The 23,817-nt window shown below is 42.9% G+C and overlaps 1 protein-coding gene across 1 annotated transcript in view; it reads left to right on the top strand.

Moving 5' to 3' along the window:
• The first annotated feature begins 1,616 nt into the window (after positions 1-1,616).
• Positions 1,617-23,817, top strand: part of abtb2b (ankyrin repeat and BTB (POZ) domain containing 2b) — a 43,545-nt gene continuing 21,344 nt past the window's right edge. Inside the window, exon 1 of the mRNA XM_038705510.1 lies at positions 1,617-3,051. Coding sequence (XP_038561438.1) covers positions 2,160-3,051 — 892 coding nt within the window. The 5' untranslated portion in view covers positions 1,617-2,159. The remainder of the gene's footprint in view (positions 3,052-23,817) is intronic.

Raw genomic sequence — 23,817 nt, 5'->3', positions numbered from 1 at the left:
AACCCTCAGTCTGTTTTGCTCGTTGAGGCTGACATCACTATCCAGTTACCCAGTTAAACTGATCTAATATCATCATAATATCACACTGATTGTGTTTTATGACCAACACAGAGAGAAAAGCTAACATTTTGAACTCCAACAGAGCTCACATGGTTTCAGGACCACATTAAATAATTTGCAGAGGTTTTGTTTTGAGTTGTTGATCCCCCTGTGTGTCACTTTGCCCCGGGTGGTGGGTTGGCTTGAAGTCTACCCTGAGCATGCATGCACACAGAGAGACAATGAGGTAAGCACATACAGCTACATGAGGTCTGGATGAGGCAAGCACTACCCTCCTGTGATCTCCCCTACGCCCTGTGTGTCATCTGATCTCATTTAGAGTCGATTTGACTAATAGCACAAAACTGGGGAGGCTAACTGGACTGAAAGTTTGGCTTCCTATGTAGTTCCCCTGGCTGACTGATTCATAGGCCATGATGTATGACTGTGCGTGTGTTTGAGAGTCGGTTTTTCCACTTTAAGGATGTATAGCATGTCCTGTAATATCCGGTCTGTATATGTGTGAGAAAGCATTCATTACGGCCACTTTCGCAATGTGTTGCAGTCTCACAGGCCATAAACCCATTATGTAATAGTGTTGGACACACCCTACCTGTCTATGTGAGTGCAGAGTGATGAGAAGCAGGTAGTCACAGGCCTCTTCAATATGTTTGCTTTATTTTACCTCAAGCATGTCACAGCACCTAACCAGAAACAACAAACAGGGATGATGAAAACTGAAGTTTCATTTGCTCAAACTTTGTTTCAAAATTAAGAGGTGACACTTTTTACCTCTGCTGAAATGGTAATGAATGAGCACAAACTATAGGTTTGTTTAAACTTTATTTAAGCTCCTTGTTTAATCTATTACAATACTTACTTCTCCCTTGCCAAATAACCTTTTAAAATGCACTTTCAGTGAATCTCATCTCATCAAATCAGACTAAACACTGCTCCACCTCTATACCATTACACCAAGGGCTTTACAGATTAAATTTCTGTTACAGGCTGCAGGTGAGAGATTAGCTAATGTGCAGGCAGCAAGCCGTGTCCCCAGAGCCAACATGAGGAGACAACTGAAGTCTGCCTGGTGTGCAATTTGGTTCCAGTATAACATAACTAACCATAAGAACTCCCCCAGACCCATTAATAGTATAAATAATAGGAACATTTATTCATGGATCATTTATAAAAGGAGTCAATTGTTAATTTGATTATACATTACTATATTCAGTGGCTATTTGTGGTACATTAGGCCTACAATTTACACTTTTCTTTTAGGTCTATATGGTGAAATGATGACGATGATGATGACAGTTTAAGTAATATGACGCTATTGTAAGGAGTTTTGGTGAATGTGTACAAAAGTACAACTCGAGCATGAAAGCAAAATGTCATACATGTTAAGGGAATGTTTTTGATGCTCATTTAGAACCAAAACCAAGTTTACTCCTTCTCCCAAACTAGGGGAAAGATTTGGAGCGGGTCTGGATTGGCTGCCGCAAAAGTCAGCCCTCTCCTGATTGGTGCTCGAGCCACTTCCGTGTTGTCATTCAGCGGCGGTCCCTCCTTTCACACATCTGTAGCTGGGTTTCTCCGACAGGCAGTTTCTGACCGAGCTCCGGGACGGGAGGGCGGTGAAGTAGACGCGGACTTTGCCACGGTTATCTACGAAAAGCAGTTTCGGTCTTCTGAATGGCTACACCGGGCATGTTAGAATAAATGAACACGGGTCTGGCGGTATTCAGACAGCGGGGAGACATTCCATCGTGTTTTCAGCGACTTTGGATAACTTAGGCTACTGGAGGAAAGTTTAAAACCCTGCGCTGCCCCGGTGGAAAGGTGAGACGGGTGTCACTTAAACTGTCTTGGCTTTCCCGTTTGTTAACGACAATATAGGCTGGTTTTGATTAAAAAGCAACCATTCAGTGAGATTTTATCTTCGAATGCAGAACTGTTATTTCGCTGTCCTGCACTGAACTCTATTTAGCAGCATGTCCGACATGTGTTGCGCTGCGTAACCAGTTCATCCAGCTCGGCGGGGAGTTTCGACGGCTGCTTGATTGACTTCCAGGTAGACCGTTCTTCCAAAGCACTCCTGTAAAAGCCGTTTCACAATAATGGCTGGTTTGAGCAATGTCCACATGAAGACCCTGGAGGACCTGACGCTGGACTCTGGCTACGGGGCGGGGGACTCCTGTAAATCCCTCAGCCTGTCCTCCTCCAAGTCCAACTCTCAGGCCTTCATGACGGCCCCTCACCGGGGCAACTGGTGGTACTACTCCGGCTCCATGAACAGCAGGAACAACAGCTGGGACACGGTCAACACTGTCCTCCCTGAAGACCCGGAGGACATCTTCTCCAAGTGCCCCCGCTTACCTGAGCTGGAAGAGTTCCCTTGGGTCGAAGAGGAAGTGGCCAAGATACTGCGCAAAGTGGCCGAGAGTGTGGGCATTAAAGGGGGACCTACACCTGTGTTCTCTCCGGAGTCCGTGAGGCGGCTGTCTGCTGTCCTCCGCAGGGCTCTGATCCGCATCTCCAGAGAGGCTCAGCGGCTCAGCGTCATGCACTGCCGCTGCACACGCTTCGAGGTGCAGAGCGCCATGAGGCTGGTGCTCAGCTGGGCCCTGGCCGACCACTGCGTCTCTGCTACGGTCAAGGCCATCTCGATGTATAGCATGAGCGCCGGGGAACTGCTGAGGAAGGGCAAGTCCGCCCGCTGCGGCCTCTCCTTCTCCGTGGGACGCTTCTTCCGCTGGATGGTGGATACTCGCATCTCCGTGCGCATCCATGAGTATGCAGCTATATGCCTGACCGCATGCATGGAAGCTCTGGTGGAGGAGATAGGAGCCCGGGTGCTGATGGCCGAGAGGGGTCATTTAGGGCCGGATTCAGGGTCAGCATGCGCCCCAGTGAGTGCAGAGGCCCTAGAGGGGTTGGTGAACAATGACGCAGAGCTGTGGGGAGTCCTGCAGCACTATGAGCACCTGATCTGCGGGAAGAACGCCAATGGTAAATATATTTTAAGGCCTTTTTCAGTGCAACCCCCCCAAATTGTCCAGTTATTCTGTGGGTACATTGATGCTTTCAGTGTATGTTTTTCTGTGTGGTGGTGATGGATGTCAAAACTTTTTTTTATATCACACTCTCCCTCCAGAGTCCTGGCCACCACTTTCCACTCACAGTGTGGAAAAGGTGAAATGTGGCCTGCTGCTGGATACAATGGCAGCTCTTTGTGCATGAGGGTTTGATGGTTTCATTGCTAATTTGACCTGTCAGAATAGGAAAGTAACAGTGCAGAGGCATCTGATGCGAACAAAGAACGTATTTTCTCTCTGAGGAGGGGCGTGCCGGGAGAAATGACTGTTAGATTCTGTGTTGAACAGCCAAGTTCGATTTTAACTACTTCACTCTCATTGGTCAGTTGATTCCTCACATGTCACTCCCATGCTGCTGTTGTCATTTGGGGTGCAGGGAGCCTTTAGAGCACAGGCAGGAGGCTTGTCTGTTGACACAGCTCTCTGTTTATGCTGACTTCACCTCTCATCCTCCTGCTGTGCTGGCTGCACTCCTTTCAAATCTTGCTCTCCTCCTGTTGGACAAATCCCTTTCACCAACCAGCGTCTCTATATCTTACATCTCTCTCCATCATCTCTCTTTGCAGCTCCAGCTGTGCATCCTGCTCCCTGCCCATTTGTTTCCTCCTTCCTTCCTCACATCCCTCCTCCATCAACTCATTTTCTCTTCCCTCTTTGTCAACCCCAAGTAGTCTCGCAGCGCTCTTTCCGTGGCTGTTTTGGCAGCCCAGTGTTGAGTTGATTCATGAGCTTGTGTTGGGACAATGTAACCAGCCTTTGTTTGTGGCCCACTACCAGCTCCCTGGAGCAGAGCTTTTTACTGCAGGACAAAAGCCTTTTGTAGTGTGATTGTGCAGCTTAGCCCAACGCAGAGGGAGTGAAAACAAATGCAAGGGACGCTGGGCATACGCATCCATGTACATACACACAACAGAGAGAGAGAGGGGAGAGAGAAAATAACTAGACACAGCCATTACAGGCTCACTATTGGTCTAAGTTAAGACGTCATTATGCAGGAGCACCTTTCTGTGCAAGCGTGGCGTGCATGCGAAGAAGAGCATAATGCTCCCAACTTTCTAAGGGTCTAAATCAATCAACATATAACACACAACTTGCACACATGCATGCACATTCACTGACACCTTACTTACTTTACATTCCGTGCAGCTTCCACTTGTTTTATCATAATGTGCTCTGCCTTTAAGCCTGCAAGTGTTAAAACCAACAGAGTGCAGTGCACTGGACTTGCCTGTTATCTGACCATGTGCTTGAGAGAGCTATTTCATTGCAAAATAACTTAAAGAGCAGCTTTTGTCCTAGTATTTAACCAGATGTCTTTTGGTTGGGTTTTGACTGGCCTATTTTGGTGAGTTCGGTTATTGGTTTTGAGAAAGACCTGTGTGTGTGTGTGTGTGTGTGTGTGTGTAATAACAAGAGACCATTATTCTGACCACCTCTCTACCACCTTACCACCTGACATCCCACTCCCTTTAGCAGCCCCCGATCTGCTGCTGTACCCCTCACAGCCCCCACAATCATCACTGCACACAAAAGCAAAGATTCACTTTAAGCTCTCAAAGTCCAGAGCGGGAGTGTAGACTACTGATCATAAGGACACAGTCTGATAAAACTCTTTCCTCCCTCTTGATTTCTCTCTGACTCTTTCTCTTTCTCAGGGGCTGGCCCACATCTGGAACTCTTTAAGACAGAAACGACTTCTACGGCTCCAATAACAATTCTGAAAACTCCCTCCCTCCTCCCTTCTTGCCCTCTCTTGCTCAACCTCACACTCTTGGCTCTCTCTCTTTTTCTTTGCCATTACATTCACGTCCACTTCATCTTTATCTGTTTATTTCTGCTGGTCTACAGGGAGTGCATTAGAGGAACCCGGTTCTGATGTGCCAGGATCTTATTCATTACTCGTGCACATTCGCACACACACAGACACACACACACACACACACCCTGAAACCAATTTAGTCTGCTTTGCATGTGTTCAAATGGCTCCACAGCACTGGTTGAACTCACTACACAATGCCGCAATACAGAAGAATCCATTTGTCATTAATTTCTCCTCACAAGGAAATAGCACGAGCAAGCTCTTCCTGGTGTAATTTGTATTGATAGTACTGTGGGGCATTTTATAGTGCAGAGTAGTAGCTTTACTAATGGCTAGTGAAAGTGGCTATGAAATGATTGATCTTCATGACTGGCAGACAGATGTCTTTTATCACTGGTCCGGCTTGGCAAAAAAGTTGTCAAAGTGCAGCCCCATTTGAGTTTTTGTGGGACTTCTGCGATGTTTTCAGACTTTTCTGTATCTTTTATTTGATTCCCAAGTTATCCGTTGAAGCAGTAATTCAGTAGTTGGATATTCAAACTTGCCTGTTAACACACAGCAGCTCCATTCAAGCTTAACAGTGGTTGCAAAAGGCTGCTCTGTGGCTTGAATCTGTACTGCTATATGAGTCTGAAGCAGGGACTACCTGAAAGAGAGCATTCATGCTCAGCAGAATTTACCTTGATAAATAAACTTGATTTCATTTGGTCCAGTACTAACAAAAAGTTCAGTTTCTGTGCTCCAGCTCTATAAAAGTAGTTAAAAGGGCTGTGAGTAATGGGTTTTGGGTGCACTTAGAGAACAGGGCATATGATTTGCCGCTCAGTATTTCCCTAAATATGTATTTAGCCCAGAAAGAGGCGTGGGAACAGCGGGCAGCAAGATGCAGGGATTGCGGCCCAGCACTGTGGTCACACAGATGGGGAAACCAGCACTCTGAAAATATACTCCTTGCTCCACAAATCTGGAGCAGGATCAAATACAGTTTTGGAAAACATATCAGGACATTAATATTATGGTGAAATAGACTTAGATAGACTTATTAGGCAGGTCTGGCATTAACAGCCTGTATTTGGCCTGAAGAACTGTACAGATGAATTTAGGGTAACCTTGTGAACACTGTCAGCAGGTCAGTGTGTGTATAGAGTTAAGACCATACGTCATATAGATTTAGTGGATAATAAGGGTTAGTCCTTCAATAAACACTATCATTTTTGTTTGTGTGTAAGTGTGTTATGTGCGGGTGCATGTACCACCTCAGGCTACACACACAAACACGCACACACACTGATGGTCCATGTCACTGTTTGCATTGGCTTCTTGTCCGGTCCCAGCTGTAAAAACACTGAGCCATTAGAGTGCTGGTGTGCACGTGTGTTTCAGTGTCCTCATCTGTGGGTGCTTAAATGTACTTGCGTGGGTATAAACTATTCTTGGAAAACCGTGAGTATTGCTTTCACAGATATGACACCACAAATGATTTGTTGGGCTGTTATAAAACCAATGACATTGATTCAGGAACTTCCCGTTAATGCTACATCCTTTGACGTAGGTCATGAAGTTTGTGAAATGAATAACAATGAAAGTCAAATGACCTTCTTAACACCTTGTATATTCCCCTGTCTTTACTCGCCCCTCTCCGTTCTTTGAAACTTCAGTTGTTATTTTGATCTCAAGCCTCGCTCCGCCTAGTACATTACAGCAGCATGAGTCATGCTTTTTAACACTGTTTACAGTAAAGCACTGATGTGGAGGAATTAAAGAAAGATGAGGATGTCAGATACTCAAGGGAAAAAGGGCAACAGACACAAATATATACACAGAAAAAGTTACAGCAAACTTGAAAACATTTGTGCCCTTGCATCTTGATTTATTCTTTCTAATCACATTCTTGAAGAGTAGTGGTTAAGTCTTTATTCTGTCCATAGAGAACGGGAGCTCAGACTGGTATTGAGCTCATTTGGCTTGTTTAAATTGGAAAATGTGCAGCCAGCGTGTCACATGCATTACCACAGAGTCCTGGCTATGGTTCTCGAGGGAATCTGTCCTGTGGCTAATGAGGGAAGCAGGAAGACTGGCTGGAAGATGGCTGGAATCTTGGACCAGGCAGCTCAGTGCATTGCCTAGATGCTAGCACTGGGTTTGTTGAAACGAACCACTGTGCATCACATCATAGTCCTATGAAGTCTGAATAAGAGACAGCACTGCCACATGCACCTGTGTGGGAGTCCGGCCTTGTCATTTTAATACCGAAGTCTGAGAGGTAGTCATACTAGTGTGAGCAGGTGTGTCTTACTAGAAAAATATGCAAAAATGAGCACTTAGAGAAAGTGTTACCAATTTTTTCCATGATGCAAGTGGGTGTACCCCGTGGACATACAGCTCAAAGTCGGGCTTGCTCAATCAGTCCCTCACTCAGTGATTTAGGATTTATCATTTGAATGCTTTTCATACATATTTATTTTATTTGTTTCCTTGAAATGAGAAATGTACTAAAATATGAACAGATGCACTGTGGGCCAGGACAGGTTTTTAAGCTTGTTGACGTTCATGAAGCCTAGAGGAAATTACTTGTGTGGTGGGGCTGTTAGCAGAAAGGATAGATTGTGAAGACCAGCTTCTGAAACCTTGGAACAGGGCTGAGAAGCCAGTGTTGTTTTTGAGGATGATTGATAGAAAATACTGGACAGGCCAATCAGGGCAAATGCATCTTTGGATTTTATTGGCCTTGGTTGCCACAAGAGTATATTTTTTTCTCCATCTTTCCAACTTAATCAGTAGCTGTAGCAACACAAGCCAGCAGTGGTTTAAGGTGTGAGGCTGAGGTGCCGGAGAAAATGCTGCCTAACTTGCCCAAACAGAATGAGGAGATGGGCATCAGGGCAAAAGGATAGAGTGATATCAAGTTTTTTCTTCACATAACATTTGGCTCCTGAGGCTCCTTTTATTTTTATTCCACTGACTAGCTGCATGCTAGCTGAAGTCTGACCTTTTATATAAAGTTGGAGTGGAAATAGCACCAAAATGGCTTGTGCAAGTCTTAAGTGTTGTTTGCTAAAATGTCCTGAGGCAGAAATACATTTGCTGAAGTAAAAGTTAACAAAGCTTGCTCATTAAATATACCTAGTCAATTAAATAAAGAATTTGTTTCAGAAGTCATGTGCACTGACATGCAAAATGCAAAAAGACCATGTGCATAATAAGCTACTATGTTACAGTGAAAATACTAACTGTCTCTTCTTGTACCCATCCCAGACATAAACCAAGTGTAGTTCATCACTGTAATACATCTGTCATTGCTACATAAAGACTGTCTATCTTAGAGCTACACCACCCTCTCACTCAGTTATTTAACACAAAGATGGTTTGATTAACTGTTACAGCATATGGTTTGCAAAGAAAAATACATATACAGTACTCCATTTAGTCTTAATTTGGTTGTTTCTGTGGCAATGCAGAGCCGTTCTGCCTTGCTTCAAACATCTGCACACATCTCACAAGTCCGCTCTCTGAGTGTGTGTCAAACCACAAAACCCTGCTAAAATCAGCAGTTTAGCTCCTCTTTACCCCCGAAAAATCAATTCCAACCATCACAATTCTAATTGCTAATAGGCAATTGCTAACTGGCATGCAGCAGTCTCTGCAGTCAACAGGCTGAAAGAGGGAGCTTTTTGTGATGCTGTCAGTGACCTCTTTGTTCCGCGGAGTCAGAGCAGCAGTGTGTGGACCGTGAATGGCAAAGCTCAGATATACTGCACTGGAAAAGCAAACACACTTGTCTGTAGACACCCCGCTGTACACACGACTCCCTTTTCCTCTGACCACCTTTCTCTTTTTTACGCTTGTGTACATGCAGATATTCTTACAGGACTCCCTTGTAAAAGAGACTGTCTCAATGAGACATTTCCTGTTTAAATAAAGGTTTATATATTCATTTACATCCGCAATACACTACACACAAGAAGACTTGAACATTAGACAAACTTAAACATTTATAATTATGTCAATCAGTCGTAATCCAGATAAAAAACAAGGAAGATGCACACTGTGCACACGCACATACACAGATGCACACACTAATATGGAGAAGAGGAGAAGATGATGATTTTCCCTCTGACTTGCATGAGTAAAGGCTGTGTACAAAGGGTGGAGTATGCAAACAAACATTGGATCACTGGACAAAGACACTCCGTTAAGGACTTCTATTCCTGCTTCTTTACTGTTGATAGCCTTCCAATTTGATTTTAGAGCCTTAATAAAATGATACCTGTTGGAATATTTGTAGGACTTCTCACAAAGACAAAAACACTTTGCAAACATTTCCCAAATATACCCCGAATTCGAATTCATATCAGACACACAGAAACTCCCCTATTTACTGGGAGAAATGACCAAATGTGAAATAATTGCTGCAAAATATGTCTCCTCATGCCATGAAGTGAGGACAACCAGTAGAACCTCAGACTAACAAATAATTGTACAGATTTTCAAATTATTATTATTTTGATCATTTGATATATTAGTAATTTTTTTGTTTTTACATTTGTTACTGATTTCTTTTTGTCTTTTTTTTTTATTATTTTTTAATCAATTAATTCTTTAAAAAATATTTTTTTGTCTATTAATATACACACACGTTACTGTTTCATTTATTTATTTTATTTTATTTTATTTTTAACAAGTAAAAAAAAAAATATATATATATATATATATATATTTTTTTTTTTTTTTACACAAACACACATACTCTTTGATTACTTTATGCTTTAATTACTTGTTTAATGAAATGTATGGGGCTGATTGTTCTTATGTTGTATGTATGATGCTTTGGCAATATTGTTGTTACATTCATGCCAATAAAGCTAATTTGAATTGAATTGAATTGAGAGAGAGAGAATATGAATGGAAAAGTAACTGCAGCTTTTAGACAGGTTAATGTGTTCGTGTGTGTGTTTGTGTGTGTGTGTGTGTGTGTGGTATGATGCTCTACAGTTATAAGTAGGCCAGCACAGCCTTTGACATTTCTTCTGCATGTTTTTGCTTTTGATGTTTCTCTGTCTCTTCCATCTCTCCTCTGACACTGATGATATCTGTGCTTTTGAAAGAGACTGTTAGAGAGTGTGTGTGTGTGTGTGTGTATGTGCATATTTGTTTGTATATGTTGGCCTGGATTTGCCTATTCTGTCAGTGCAGTTGATTGAGGACTGACTGAGTGACACAGGCATCCATGTTTAATGGAGACTGGGGTGTCCAATATATATATATATTTTTTTACTTTTTTGAAGTCTTCCAGTGACAGGAACTGATGCAGTGTGTTTCCATAAGTTTTTATTGCTACCATAAATAGGGATTAATACTCATCCTTTCTCTCTTCCTTTGTTCTCCTCCTTTGTCTCGTTGCTGTCCCTCAGACACTGGAATGTGTTTATTTGTGTGTCAAGCCTGCAGCTTCGTCAACAACAACCCATAAGTAAACATCGAGACTCAGCGGCTTGTTTGAATCCCTTTTTGTCTTCATCACAGGATACATCGTCCCTCCCACAAGCTGTGCTGATAGCCAAACCGCTGTGGTTTGAAGTCAGAGAGTGTCTCCTGTTGTGCTCTATCAAACCTGGACATCTATTTTCCAACCTCTATAAAACCACACCAGGCTCCTCCAACTTCCTATTGACTCTCTAGTTTTTAATCTGTGTCTTTTTACCGTTCTTGCGCTCAACCCACATTGATTGCAGTGTCTGGCTCTGGTAATCTCCTTTAGAACTTTGGCTGTTCATCTAGCCTATTTTCCTGTACTTACGCTGTCCTCTTTCTACTTCCCACTTGCTTTCTGCAGCAAAACCCAGCCTACATAGAAAGAAAATATTCTCCAAAATAGTGGCTTTTCCATCTGCAACCCTGCAACCAGTGCCATCTCTTAAAACCATCACCTGTTGGGTCAAGGTCATCCAGATAGACATGTGGTGATTAAAAGAGCCACAGCTTTCGCACACAGCATATTTAGACCAAAACCATGTACAGTAAGGCTTCCTGGAATTCCCTCGTGGTTAGTGATGGGAAGGGGCACATTTAGAGCATGGCCATATGGAGAACACATGTGGGCACATGAAAAACAGACTCTGTCAGGACAGGACACCCTCGGCCATAGCCTTTAGTCTCTTTCTATCAATAAGATCTGCACAGCACATCCACCACATGTGGACGTAAAATAAACAGTACAGATCTCATTGGTAACGAAAACAAGATGTTTATTATTAGGGAAAGTAACAAAACATATTTTGGTGAAATGGAAGTGTGACTCCCTGCCACACACTGAAGAGTGAGGTGTGCATCAACATAATAAAGGCTTGGATGATGTTTAAGGTATGCAGACAGAGCTGGAACAGTAATGATCAGGTTGCCCTGTAGTTCCACTGCTCTTTATTACACGTAGATACGTTTCCTGTGAAAATGCTGAGGAGTAGGTTTAGGTTTGAGTCTATGCAGTGTTTGTGTGACGGGGACATCTTGTACGTCTTGACTGCCCACATGTAAGGCTGCTGCGATTGGAAAATTCTGACCTGATGCGTTGTTTGTGTCACTGTGCATCTCTACAGGAAATGTCTCTTTGGGTATGTTCCCACTAATTTGGGTTACATCTGCATATAAGTGTATGCATGTGTGGGCCCATGTCCACGTAAGTATGTGTTCAACTCTGTATCTGAATGTTTGTCGGTGAATGGACTGTCTATTCAGCTACATCTGCTGTGTCTCTCTGTGTTGGCCTCCCTCTCTCTGTCTCTGTCTATCTGAGTTGTTGTCGGCCATCTGTGTGCCACTGCAGGGTCACAGACAGCGCTGGACATAATACACTCCAGCGACTGTGGCCAAGTTTCCCCTCCAACATTGACATAATCTGCCTATTGAGCATAGAGTGGAGTAGAGGGAGAATATAGAAGAGTGAATAGGGTGGCGTGTGGTGGAATTTCACACTAATGAAAGGATGCCTTGTTCAATGGTGTTTTGGGAAATGGAATTTTCTTTGGTTTAACTTGTGTCAAACAGCTAAATCCTTGTGAAGATGATTCTTCTCTTTAAAAGATGGGGGGTGACGTTGTTTTGAACTTATTTAATTCTGCAGTGTTCCTTTTTGTCTGTCAGTACATAATGTGTGAATTGGACTATTGGTATCTTGTGTGACTTTGTGCTGTTAGTGTGTCTTTGTTTTTGCAGAGGAATGGAAGTTGCAGAGGAAGTCAGTCAGTCAGACAGCAGTTAAACAGACCATGGCTTAAGCCAGGCGCAGAGCACCCCACAATTCTTTTCCCTCTTCTCTACCTCAAAGAGCAAAATACAGCCTCTAAAACCATCACAATGCCAACGTGTTCATCAACTCATCAAACCTGATACTGTTTAGCTCTATGTAAGCCTGATGGGATTATTAAACATGTTAGGATTAGACATTTGTTCCACCCACATGGCCTGTAGACACAAGTGTGACTAATTTTGGCTCTATTGAACAAGCATTCAAATTATTATCCATGTGTTTCACATTAGGGAACAGTCCATACAGTGCACATACTGTATATACACTTGTCTGCGTGTCAGTGCCCTGGCCTTATGGTGCTTCTGTTAAAAGGAGTTGTAAAGGCACTTTCAAAGGCAGCCTGATTGTAGTTAAATATATAATGTAAGACCCAGCCAAGCATTCAGTCTGACAGAGGTCATGAAGGAGGAAGTCATGGAGCTGGAGAGGTCAACACACCTTTCTGCTATTAAGCAAGCGCACCAACAATTCTATGCTTTGTCCTAAGTTGATAGTCTGCTTTTGGCAGGGAATTCCTCTACCAGCGAAGTCTCCTACAGAAGGAGCCATTCAGCAGTCCAGTCAGGTGCTAAGAAGGGGCGTGTGTGTCTGCATGATTGCGTTGAAGGGGGCAGATGTGTCAGGTGGGTGAGGGGGAGGCAGTCAGCCTAAGGTTTAGCAAGTCATAAATACTGCAACACCCACTGAGCTGGGTCAGCTGAGCTCCAGCCAAAAGTGTGGAGTGTAAGCAGCTTTTATTCATTGAGGTGGTTTCATACAAACATTCTGAAAATGTTTTATTTTGTTATGCCGAAAAGCTTTGTTTTGACATAAGGTCTGCAGACAGGATCCAAGAACAGACAATCTGATGTCAGGAGAACAATGGAGCAAGTATGGCAGTTAACAGAGAGGCAAGCCCACATGTGAAAGCACAGGGAGGAGTTCTCTTGACGTGTCTCTGTGACTCTGATAACATTGAGACTCTATCCTGCTGTCTGAGTAGACAAAGATAACGCACACACAGAAGAGCACTTGCTCACACACACAACGAAAATCAAGAATCACTTGAGATAGAGACACAGGCTGATAAGTAGTAAACAGACAGACTTAGATGGAAAGGAATTTACGCTATCAGCATGCTGTGTGCTTTTTCCCTGGATGCAGGTGTGACAACTAGTGCATCTTAACCTCATTAAGACGTGTGATCTCTTCTGTATGTGGGAGAGAGAGAGAAAAGAGGAAAGGAAAACAAAGATCTCTGACATTCATCCTGTCTGAATGGATGGATCATTTCTTGCCCCATGCTGGGAGAGGCAAACTTTAGTGGAGGCCCCTCTTCTTGTCTTGACCCCGTGAAAACCTCCCAAGAGCTCCATATCTCTCTCCTCCCCAGCCTCCCTCCTTCCCTTCCTCCTTTGTTACACTATTTGTCTCTTTTGTTGCTCCCTGTGTTCCGCAGACGACTCTTGAAATGCTATCATCATCTCGTGCAGAGGAGAGGAAACCGGTAACATAGTATTTTGTGTGTGTGCATGAGACTGTGAATAGGTAAAACACAGATGTTTGTATGTCTCTATGCATGCATTTGCATATGAATTCTTGAGCGCAGATGGATAGAGATGATATAGAGACCCTGATTTCAAATCAATTGTACTTGAAAAATTATGGACTTTTACAAGGTGTGGTACACTATGCTGTTTACTTAACAGCAGAGGAAAGGGGATAAGTATTATTAATGTGTTTTAAAATTGTTGAACATGGAGACTCTTTTAGGTGCTGAAAGTAGGTCTAATGTGTCTACCAGGCTCAGTGCTGAGAGAAACAGACAGGGGAGCAGAGCAAAGAGAAAGACAGTGAGGATGGCAGGATTGTGAGGCAGAGACGAGCACAGAGAGAAAAAAATCACAGAGCAAGATATGAACCTGCCTAGTTCTGCTCTGAAGGCCGTAATTACCCTCTGACCAACTCATGTTGTTAGCAAGAGAGTGGTGAGGTCAGCATTTAGCTGGCTAGCACAATGAGGTCAAGTACTATTCATGCCCTGGCTTGTGCATTTCTGAATGCAACTCTCCATCTAACTGGCTGTCTGTTTAGGCTATCTTTGTCGTGTATGAGTGCGTGCATGTCTGCAAGCTGGTTTATGTGTCACCGCAGTCTGAAAATCAAATCAGAGGAAAACTTCTCTCCTATCTTCCAAACTTTCTCTTTCCTTCTTTTGGTTCACCTCCCTTTCTTTTGTCCGTCTCAGCGGTCGTCTCTCTGTGCATCCTGCCAGGTCTCCTCTCGCCAAGGGTCAGCCAGAGACTTCCCGCACAGGGCTGCTGTTGGAGTCCAGCTCCTGGGAACCTGTAGCTCAGAGACCACGGCTGGAGAAAGCATCATTACATCCATACACACACCAGGAGGCTGAAGCTCAATTTTAAATATGCACAGTAATCTCTGGGTATCAAATTGTTGGGAGGATGGCTGTTGGCCTCACTCTGGCTTTTGGTAGGGGACTTAAGAGATCTTCTTTTTTCCGTTTGCTTCTTGAAACACCATCACTGTCTTCATAAAGAATTGCTTCTTCACACAAGTTCCCCCCAGCTATTTATTTTCTTCCCATGTTTGTCTCAAGAGGTAAAAAGGTAAAACATAGCTAATAATCACCCTGCAGGGTTTGTAAGCACCACTGGCTGAAATTGGAGAATGGGAGTTGTCCCAGGGCAGGAAAACTCTGTGTGTGTGTGTGTGTGTGTGTGTGTGTGTTCCTAGCTTATGCTTAGGGCAGCCCAAACCCCAAGTCTGAACACTTGGCAAGCAGTTGAATGAAATATCCCACGAGCCTTTCCTTCTGTCTGTCTAGCCATTTGTGGTCATGGGGTTTCCCGAGCGGGCAAAGCAGGGGCTGCTGTTTGTCTTGAAATTGGGGCAGGAAGCACAAGAAATAAAGTTTGAGCAAGAATTTTTTTTTTTAAAAAGGGTGAAAGGTTGGACAGAAAACAGCGATTTTGTTGAGTGAAAATCTGTCAGACATGGTACAAATGCAGGAGGGGGTCATTGATGAAGATGAAGCAGGCCCCGCACACATACTCAGCCGTCATCATCACACCCAGACAGACCCTACAGTGGGAAAAGGAGAATGAAAACAGATTTGTCACTCAGTCTGCTGTTTGCACAGGAGCAGTGTGGGCATGTGCAAGAATAGTCCACTTCCCCCAATGTGTTACACACAAACATTCCTCTAAAACACTCACACACCCACGCACACCACTCCTTTTAAAGGGTCTCTGCTGGGCAGTCTGGTCTCTCTGGGAAGGGTAGAGGGGTTTGTGTGTTCTAGTGTGTGTGGTCAGGATGTGGCTAGCACCTCTCAGTGGTCATGATTTACTAACAATACCCATGGTGGTTAGAGCATGACACTCAACACATATTACAAGTCTGACAACAATCTGGAAACTTTTCCACAGTCTCCCCATCCCTGATTTTGCTCACATTGTAACACAGTCTCACTCACAGAAGTGTGTGTCGTTCCTAATTTATCGATTGTTTCCTGCCAAGCTAGGTTTTTATTAATTCCTCTAATGGGTGTAGCTGGTAATATACAATGTGGCCAGTCTAAAATTCATGTGTGTGTGCGCGCCAGGGTGTGAGTTTCTGTGTGTTAGGAGCAGCTTAAAGTCTGTCAGCTATTATTTAGCCATTGTGGCTTGGGAAGCGTTGTGGGAACGTCAGTTGAAGTGAATTGACCGAATCTTCTGTAATACTCAGTAAGAAATGCACACACATGGTTGTAAGAATTGCCCAGCTCCCTAGGCAGTTAAAAGGCCAATGTCCCTTGGCTTTGACATTGCTAGTACCTCTTAAAGTGCTCTGTTTGTTAAAATGCTCTGGTTTTATAGTTAGAAGAAATATGGAGGAGACTGAGAAAGACAACAGCCTCTCTTGAGGTGATATCTATCCTTGACTGCGATCCTTGTCTTTCTTTTTCCATCTGCTTTGTAGAGGATAGGGCTTCAGTGGGTGGTCTATAGAGACCACTGGAACAGTAACCTCTTATGACCTGCAAAACACACAAACGCACACATTCATAAACACACATTGAGAGACACCAACACATACAGACAGACACATTAAAACAGAATACGCAGATTAAACCTGTCTGAAGTTGTTGAGATGACCTTATAAAGTATTTCAATGACACACACTGAGTCAAGCTTGCCTGCAGCACCTGCAAAGGCAACAGCTGGGACACACTCTGCAGCAAACACCACCCCTTGTACATATGCACACACACGCACATGCTCACCTCCCACAACTTTATTTGTGTTGCTGCCCAGCTTGGCCTGAGGAATGTGTGAGCAGGTGCCCCCTGCAGAGAAGATGCAGCAGACACTCATCACACTGGGTGTCACAACACTGTTTGTGTTTGAAAGACAAGACTACAGTAGTGATGACTCAGGATGATGGGTTATGTTATAGTTGTTATGTTTTTTTTATTTATTTTTTTACCTAAGCTGAAGGGTAGAACTTTGAAACTGATAATGGATTTGTATAAGACCACAGTAAGTCAGAACACACTGAGGCAGAGGGTACATGCTCAGCAATCAATGTGTTCATCAGATAGGAATAAATTGAGCTTCATTCCTCATTTTCATATTGTGATCTGGTCAAAAATAAACCTGAGTGCCAAGAAAACATACTCATAATCTAACACATCAAAACGGGTAGGCACTAATCTCCTCTTTTGTTTTTTCAAGTGTTAATTCTGCCTTTTGTTCATCATTTATTTTGCCCTTTTGCGTTTTTTATTCATTCTTTATATTGCTAGTTAGCTCCCTCTCCAAGTGTGTAATCAAGTTCAGAGATGGTTACATAAGCACAATCATCTTTTCCACTGAAAAAGGTAAGAGTGATCATTTAGCAGTCCAAGCACGGTTGAACATCCTTCACCAGGACTGTGTGTGTGTGTCTGTGTGTCTGTGTGTCTGTGTGTCTGTGTTGTGTACTGTCGTTAAAGTGAGGCAGTGTCTACTTGTGATCCCTCATTAAAGGTGAACAACCAGAGTAATTTACCATTCTCGTATTGTTTCATTGTAAGGAAGGAAAAGAAAAATAAAACTATTTAGTAGCATTTGCTTTTCTTTTTTCATCACCTTGCAATCCCATTTCATATTCATCTTGTGACCCATTGGGGAGGTCCCACACAATGAGGTTTGTTTAACTTTTAGTGCATCCGATAGTGCTGACTACGACATGAGCACTTATTAGCTCATGGACATAGAGGAGGGTGGCATGAATGTGAGTGTGTGACTTTGTGTGTGTGAGTATTGATTTGTGGGCGGGAGGATGTGGGGGTCAAAAGGTGGCATAACTGCGAGAGGATGGTCCTTTTTAGCAGGCTCCGTTTGAGGTGTGGACACTCCCTTTGAGTTCAGTTTGTGTGTGAGGGGTGTGTACAGGTTGTATGTGTGAGGGTCAGGGGTGAGCTGTAAACCCCCTTGGGTGTCAGATGGGTCATAAAGCCAGTTGAATAAGGTGACTTGTCTGGTTAAAGGTAGTTTACTGCCTCCTGCAAAAGAGGTGGACATCCTGACACGCCCTGCAGGTCCCTAACACACCCAGGTCACACAAATGCACACACATACATAATATTTAGGGATGCTATGTGTGCTCTGCTGTCAACTGCAAGACTGAAACATGGCCGCATGATTTGTGCTTTTGATGACACCTCAGTGCTTGGCACATACCATTATTTAATTCTGTCCTGAGATCTGTGTGGCCAGACTGCGGCAGGCACATTTATCAGCATGTCATCCTGTTCGTCTGAAGTTGGGTGGTCCATTGATTTATTGTCAGTATGTCGCTCTTACAGATGTTCCGACCGTGGCATTGATTCCCTTGACTAATTGTATGAGGTATGGGTGGGGATGCCCGATATGCATCCCCACCCAGCATCAAACTCTCGCTTCCCTTCTGTCTTTCACGGTGAGGACAGTTGTTGTCAACAATGGCATGGACGACAGTAAAGTCAGGTAGATGTAAACGGACCGGCCCTTCTCATTACTGCAGACAAAAGAACTGAGGGCCTTTTTGAACAAAACTCTGCTCTGTTCACTGTCCGCTGCTGTAAAATGCTGCTGAGTTGTGATGCCCATGAAATAATGCATGCTCATCTTCTCTATTTATTTCATGTCCATGGCAGGTTATAATGGCATGCAATGAGTATGTGGGTGGTTGTTCTTTCTAATGCAGGCTTAATTGGAATGTGATAGTATTAAAAGGTTAATGCAACAATGTTCTACAAATAGTTTTCTGTCTATAGAAGTAAATGTAGCCTCTCTGGTTTATTGAGCTGACTGTGCAGGTTTTAATCACTCAAACTAAGATGTCTGTAGCCAGTAATGGAAAGTAACTTAGTGTGTTTACTCAAGTAAGTTCACTTTGGAGGTGCTTGTACTTTACTCATGTACTTCCATTTAATGTTTTATTACCTGTACATTAACTTAAGTATATTTTTGCATGATGGACTTTTACTCATAATGGAGTATTTTTATGTTGTGGTACTTATTCTACCACAGTCTGCACTCTGTAGCTGATGCAAGTATAGGCCACACCTTGTAGCACACATAGAGGTCCGCACATACATACTGTACAACACACTTGTATGTCTATGTGCGTGAACAACAATCGGCGACTGCCCAGAAAGTGGTTTGCCTTTCCTTTTCTGAGCTTTTTTTTCCACTGAGTCCAAAGATTTAGTTTGAGAGGGCGAGAAAGAGAGAGTACGAGAAAGGAGGAAAGGAGTGATTGAACCTCCAGTCTTAATCGTAATCCATCCATCCATCCACCACCCACCACCACCCTTGTTTTTCCCCCCATTTGACTCACTCCGTTCTGCGTCATGATTTTGCTCTCTACCCAGCCCAACACGGAATGTTAATCAGCAGAAAGCTGCTTTAGATTTACAAGGGGGAATTTGGACCCAGTTTTTTGAAACATCAAACTCCTAAGTCCCTCTATCAAAACTGCTTGGTCGACTGTGAGAACCATGCTGCAGCAGGAAGAGGTTACATCTGAACATGGAAGTTGAGAAGGATTTGGTGCTGTTAATTTATCTGCTTGAGCTTTTGGAAGTGCAGTACAGTGTGTTAATTAAAAGTGTGTTAATTCATGTCTGGGCTAATGTGCAAATGCTCAATTTAATGTGTAAGAGAAGAATTAGGGAGGAGAGAAAGTGTTACATAGAGAGCTAGCAATAGAGTTAGAAGCGTGATCTAATAAGTAATCGGTGCATCATAAAATGTGCTTTTTATGTATGTTATTCAGGCAGGAGTTGAAGTGATAATTGAAGAGTGCCATGTGTGTCTGTGTGCGACACAGACACAGAAGTGTCTAATGCTGATGTTATTTCAGCCTTTATATTGATCTTTAAGGTGTTATTACCAATGACAAAACTAAGCAAGCATGAAACAAATTGCAGCTGTAAATAATCTGCAGTCATGTCATTAAGAAGGTGGAGTCACATACATGTTCCATTGAATGCATTGTAGGCTAACAGAGTTTGCCTGCAAGGGATACAATCCCAACCGACAAAAAAAAAGAAGAAGAAAGTGGTCCTGCCAGCTCAGAACACCTGTAACCGTTACAATTCTGCATTTTGTCCCACTTGCTTTTCAAAACTTGTTTTGCACATATGAAGCACACTGTCAAAACTTTACTTGCAGACTGATCAGGGTTAAAATATGTTTTGTTCTAGCACCTTTTTGTTGTTAATTAACTTCCCCATGTGAAATGACTTGAGAATCACACTGTTTATAAGTTCAAGGCTGAAACAATTCGATTTAATAATGATAAGACTAAGCATCTGGCTACCACCAAATGGCCAGAGTTCATGTTTATTTGGTGGTAAGTGGTTTCAAACATCCATCACAGCGCACACTCAGAAAAAGTCAGAAGTATTTTTAGGCATCTGGTTCCCTTTATGAAAGTGAGAGATCCACACAGCCAACTGAAACTTTAACTTTACTAGAGTTTCCTCTCCTGAAAAGAGTATGAACCTCCAACTCAGTCTTGAGTACTGTGACTTACCAATGTTAATGCCTGTGTGTGTTTGTGTGTGGCGACGATTTAGAGTTCAGGTTCAGGCCTTTTCTCAATGAACATGTTGTCTGCCATCCAAACTGACTGGCTCTCTGTTCTCGCTCTCTAGAGGGTCCAGCTGAAAGAAAATGAGCTGATCACACAGACAGAATGGGAGCAATTAGTGCAAACACACTCACATACACACTTTGCGCTTCTTTGCCCAGCCTGCTGCCCATAGTGTTGTTTGTTGGAGAACTGAATAGAGGGCAGCTTGTTCTTAAAAGGGAGGTTAGCTGTTTCTTTTTAAAATCTGAGAATAAAACAGCCAGCCCGTGATCTGTCCCAACCAACATGTCAACAGCTGATGGACACTAATGAGAACTGTTCTCTAAACTGTATTGCCACCATTATATTTTACCCTTTTTTCCTGTGTTTTTATTTGTCAAACACTTCACCTCCTGGCAGTGTTGTGGAAAGTGACATCATCTCAATAGCAAAAGTGGATTTGATTATAAGGGGACAGGTTTGAGGTCGATGTGAATGTGTGTATAATATCCATTGTCCTGTGTCGTGGAGAGAACAAAACCATATACAGTATAGTTTATTCATAGCCCTTGTACTGTAGAATAAGGCAGTGAAACCTATAAAAAGTAGTTATCCAATTACGGTGCTGTACTGTCCTTTTGCTGCACCACTTTGTGAAGTGGCGTCACATATGGAAACGGGGAATGTTGAATGAGAGATAGCCACAGGCACCACAGTTGGCCTGGAATATAAAATATAAAACATGATTAGAGAGAGAAAGAGGGAGAGTAAAGGAGGGGAGAGGATAAGGGGGAGAAAGCTGAAGTCATGTTTAGGATTAGGGTTAGTTGTGTAGAGGAGCTTATGGCCTTACTTTTCAGGGCTGTGGGAAACCAAAGCCATCTTGAATCCTACCACTCATAACTCATCTGTGTGTGTTTGTTCAGGGTGGTGGTAGGTATGTTACTGCGACCACATTTGCAGCGCAACAGTTACATTAATACACTGTTAGAGCCACTTGAAGTCCATCTGAAATTAAACTGCATTTTCTGTCTGCTGCAGTACATATCTGCTCTGTTAAATCACTTGTGTTTTCCTTCAAATCAGTTTGTTTACTTTGTCTTTGTTCCCTATAGTGTAACGCTGACTAATAAAAACTATTAACAATACAATTAAAATTTTTGTGACTACAAAAAATCCCTGAATGCGATTTCACTTTGACTTTAATGTGACCTATTTGCAATTTTTCAAAACTTTCATTTCAGGCAACCCACTGCTTTCAGAGATTCAGTATATCCCATGTGCAGGTCTAATCTTTGTGGCTTTGCACACTGGGATTTCGAGCAGACTTCTAAAATTGGACAGATCCAACAGTCTTATTTTAAGCCTGTGGGTCGGAACAAAATTTCATACTTTAAATCTTTGTTATAAACTTCAGTTTTAACATTCTATGTGGAAAACATCTTTACAAACTTACAGCTGGATAACAGCACCAGTCCGAGAACAGTAGGCAGATCAGGCGCATGAAATCCTTTTTAACACTACGTGTGATTCCTTCACATTCACCAAATATAGGAACTTTTCTCTCTTTCAATCTTAGCTTGTGCATGCGGTGATTAATGATGTGTGTAGGTGTTCTCACTCACTGACTTAGGGAAGCCCCCTTTTACACAGCTGATAAGGTTACTTCCTCTTTTAGCCCCAGCTGAGCGCCACCTCTGACCCGTGACCTCTTGCAGCCGGGGTTTACCAGAGGTGTCGGGGCACATCGACCAGACCCCACGTCACTTGTCTATCATGGTCTGTTATTTTTAAGATTATGACACTGGTGTTTGTATGTGGTTGCACGTGACTGAGATCAGTCATTAAATGCCTTTTTAAATCAGAAACATCTCGAAACGTTCACACGAATATTCGAATATAAGGGTCAATGTACTGTAAGCAGCTTCAGCTTATGAATGCTTCTCTGTCTGCTCCCAAATCCACATAGGTAGTTTGTATTTTTGAAAGACATGCTTATATGCTGGTCAAATGAATGATTATTTTTAGCCCAAATACTAATAGACCACTTTAAGTTTCTAAATGCCCCTCTGTCCCACTTGAATTCTGTTTAGATAAGGAACATGATGAGGGTCTGCCAGAGCAAGCAAACACATGGATATTTTTAACCCTGTATGCTGAAACTCTGCAGTCAGCATAGCTGGACAAAGCTTATCCCTCTGGTTCTACAGAGCGACATAAACATACAATAAAGTTCATTCATCAATCTCACTGTTATTCTCTCAGAAATTGTGCTCAGTGCTTCCAACAAAAGACCTGTGTGTGGCACACAATCTGTAAAAACAGCAAGAAGAATGAGGTGTGTGTGTGTGTGTGTGTGTGTGTGTGTGTGTGGTGAGGTTTGGTGTGTGAAAAACAGGTGTTTTGGAGCTTTTAAGTGTGGAAAACCAGAGCCCAGGCCTGTGAGTGAAGAATCACATCTGGCCTATGGATTCCTGTGACATGGAATTAAGCACAAGCATGTGTGTGTCTTTGTTGTGTGAAAGACAGAGGAGATCACGGTGCTGTGGGTGTGATACACACCCAATAACAGTCCTGTCAAACACTGTACTATTGTGTGACTGTCCACCCTCCAGCCTCCACACAGGGGCTAACGTAAAGCCTCCTGGCCCAGAATCAGAGCTTCTTTCTGGGCAGGGGAAGTGTCTTTGAAGCCCCTTTTCCCTCTGATCCATCCACCCTGTAATGAATGAAGAGGCTGTTGAAGGAGGCAAGGCAGGTGTTCTGTGTGTGTGTGTGCGCGCACATGAACACGCACTCTCCTGAGTCTTGACTTTTTCCTACCCACTTAACAGCAAGAGCAAAGCTGATCATGTCCTCTGTCTTTCACACTTTCTCTACGGCAGACAAAACAATCAGCACATATGCAGACCAATTATGGTCGAAGAGGGCTGAGCTGGTGGAAACGAAAGAAGTGAAATAAAAAACTGTGAAAGAATACGGCAACACAGAAAGGAGTTTGAACAGAAAATGTTATTGTCACATGATAGTAGTTATATACACAATCCTGTTGCAAAAATTTTTATGTATCATATGTCAAGCATGACATGTCATTTCCTATGATAATGTGAAACATGAAGTGACTAAAGAGTCCTTTGAGTGAAATGTTTTTGAAGAGAAACAAGCAGTAAAATGTTAATGATTTAAAATGTTTGTAATATTTACTCAGTAAAGCTTGGAATAGTGAACAGTGTGTTCTAAACGGATTCAAAATCAGAAATTCAATCTAAAGTGTGCCGTTTAGCCATGGTCTGAGAATTTAGAGCTGGCTTTTTTTCCTGGCCTGTTATTGAAGGTGAAACCCAAATATCTTCCAAATATTTGCTGAAGAAGTAGACATGAGAAGCAGGAATGTCCTCCAAATTGTTTTCCACCCTAATGCTGCTACAAAAGTGCGTGCAAAAAAACAAAAGTAGAACAATTTGTGACAT

Source organism: Micropterus salmoides, unplaced genomic scaffold, assembly GCF_014851395.1.
Source record: "Micropterus salmoides isolate LMB-PRFRI ecotype aquatic unplaced genomic scaffold, ASM1485139v1 Ms_hic_scaffold_8, whole genome shotgun sequence".
NCBI lineage: Eukaryota > Metazoa > Chordata > Actinopteri > Centrarchiformes > Centrarchidae > Micropterus > Micropterus salmoides.
Note: the sequence above shows the minus strand (reverse complement) of the source record. Positions and strands in the feature narration are given on the sequence as shown.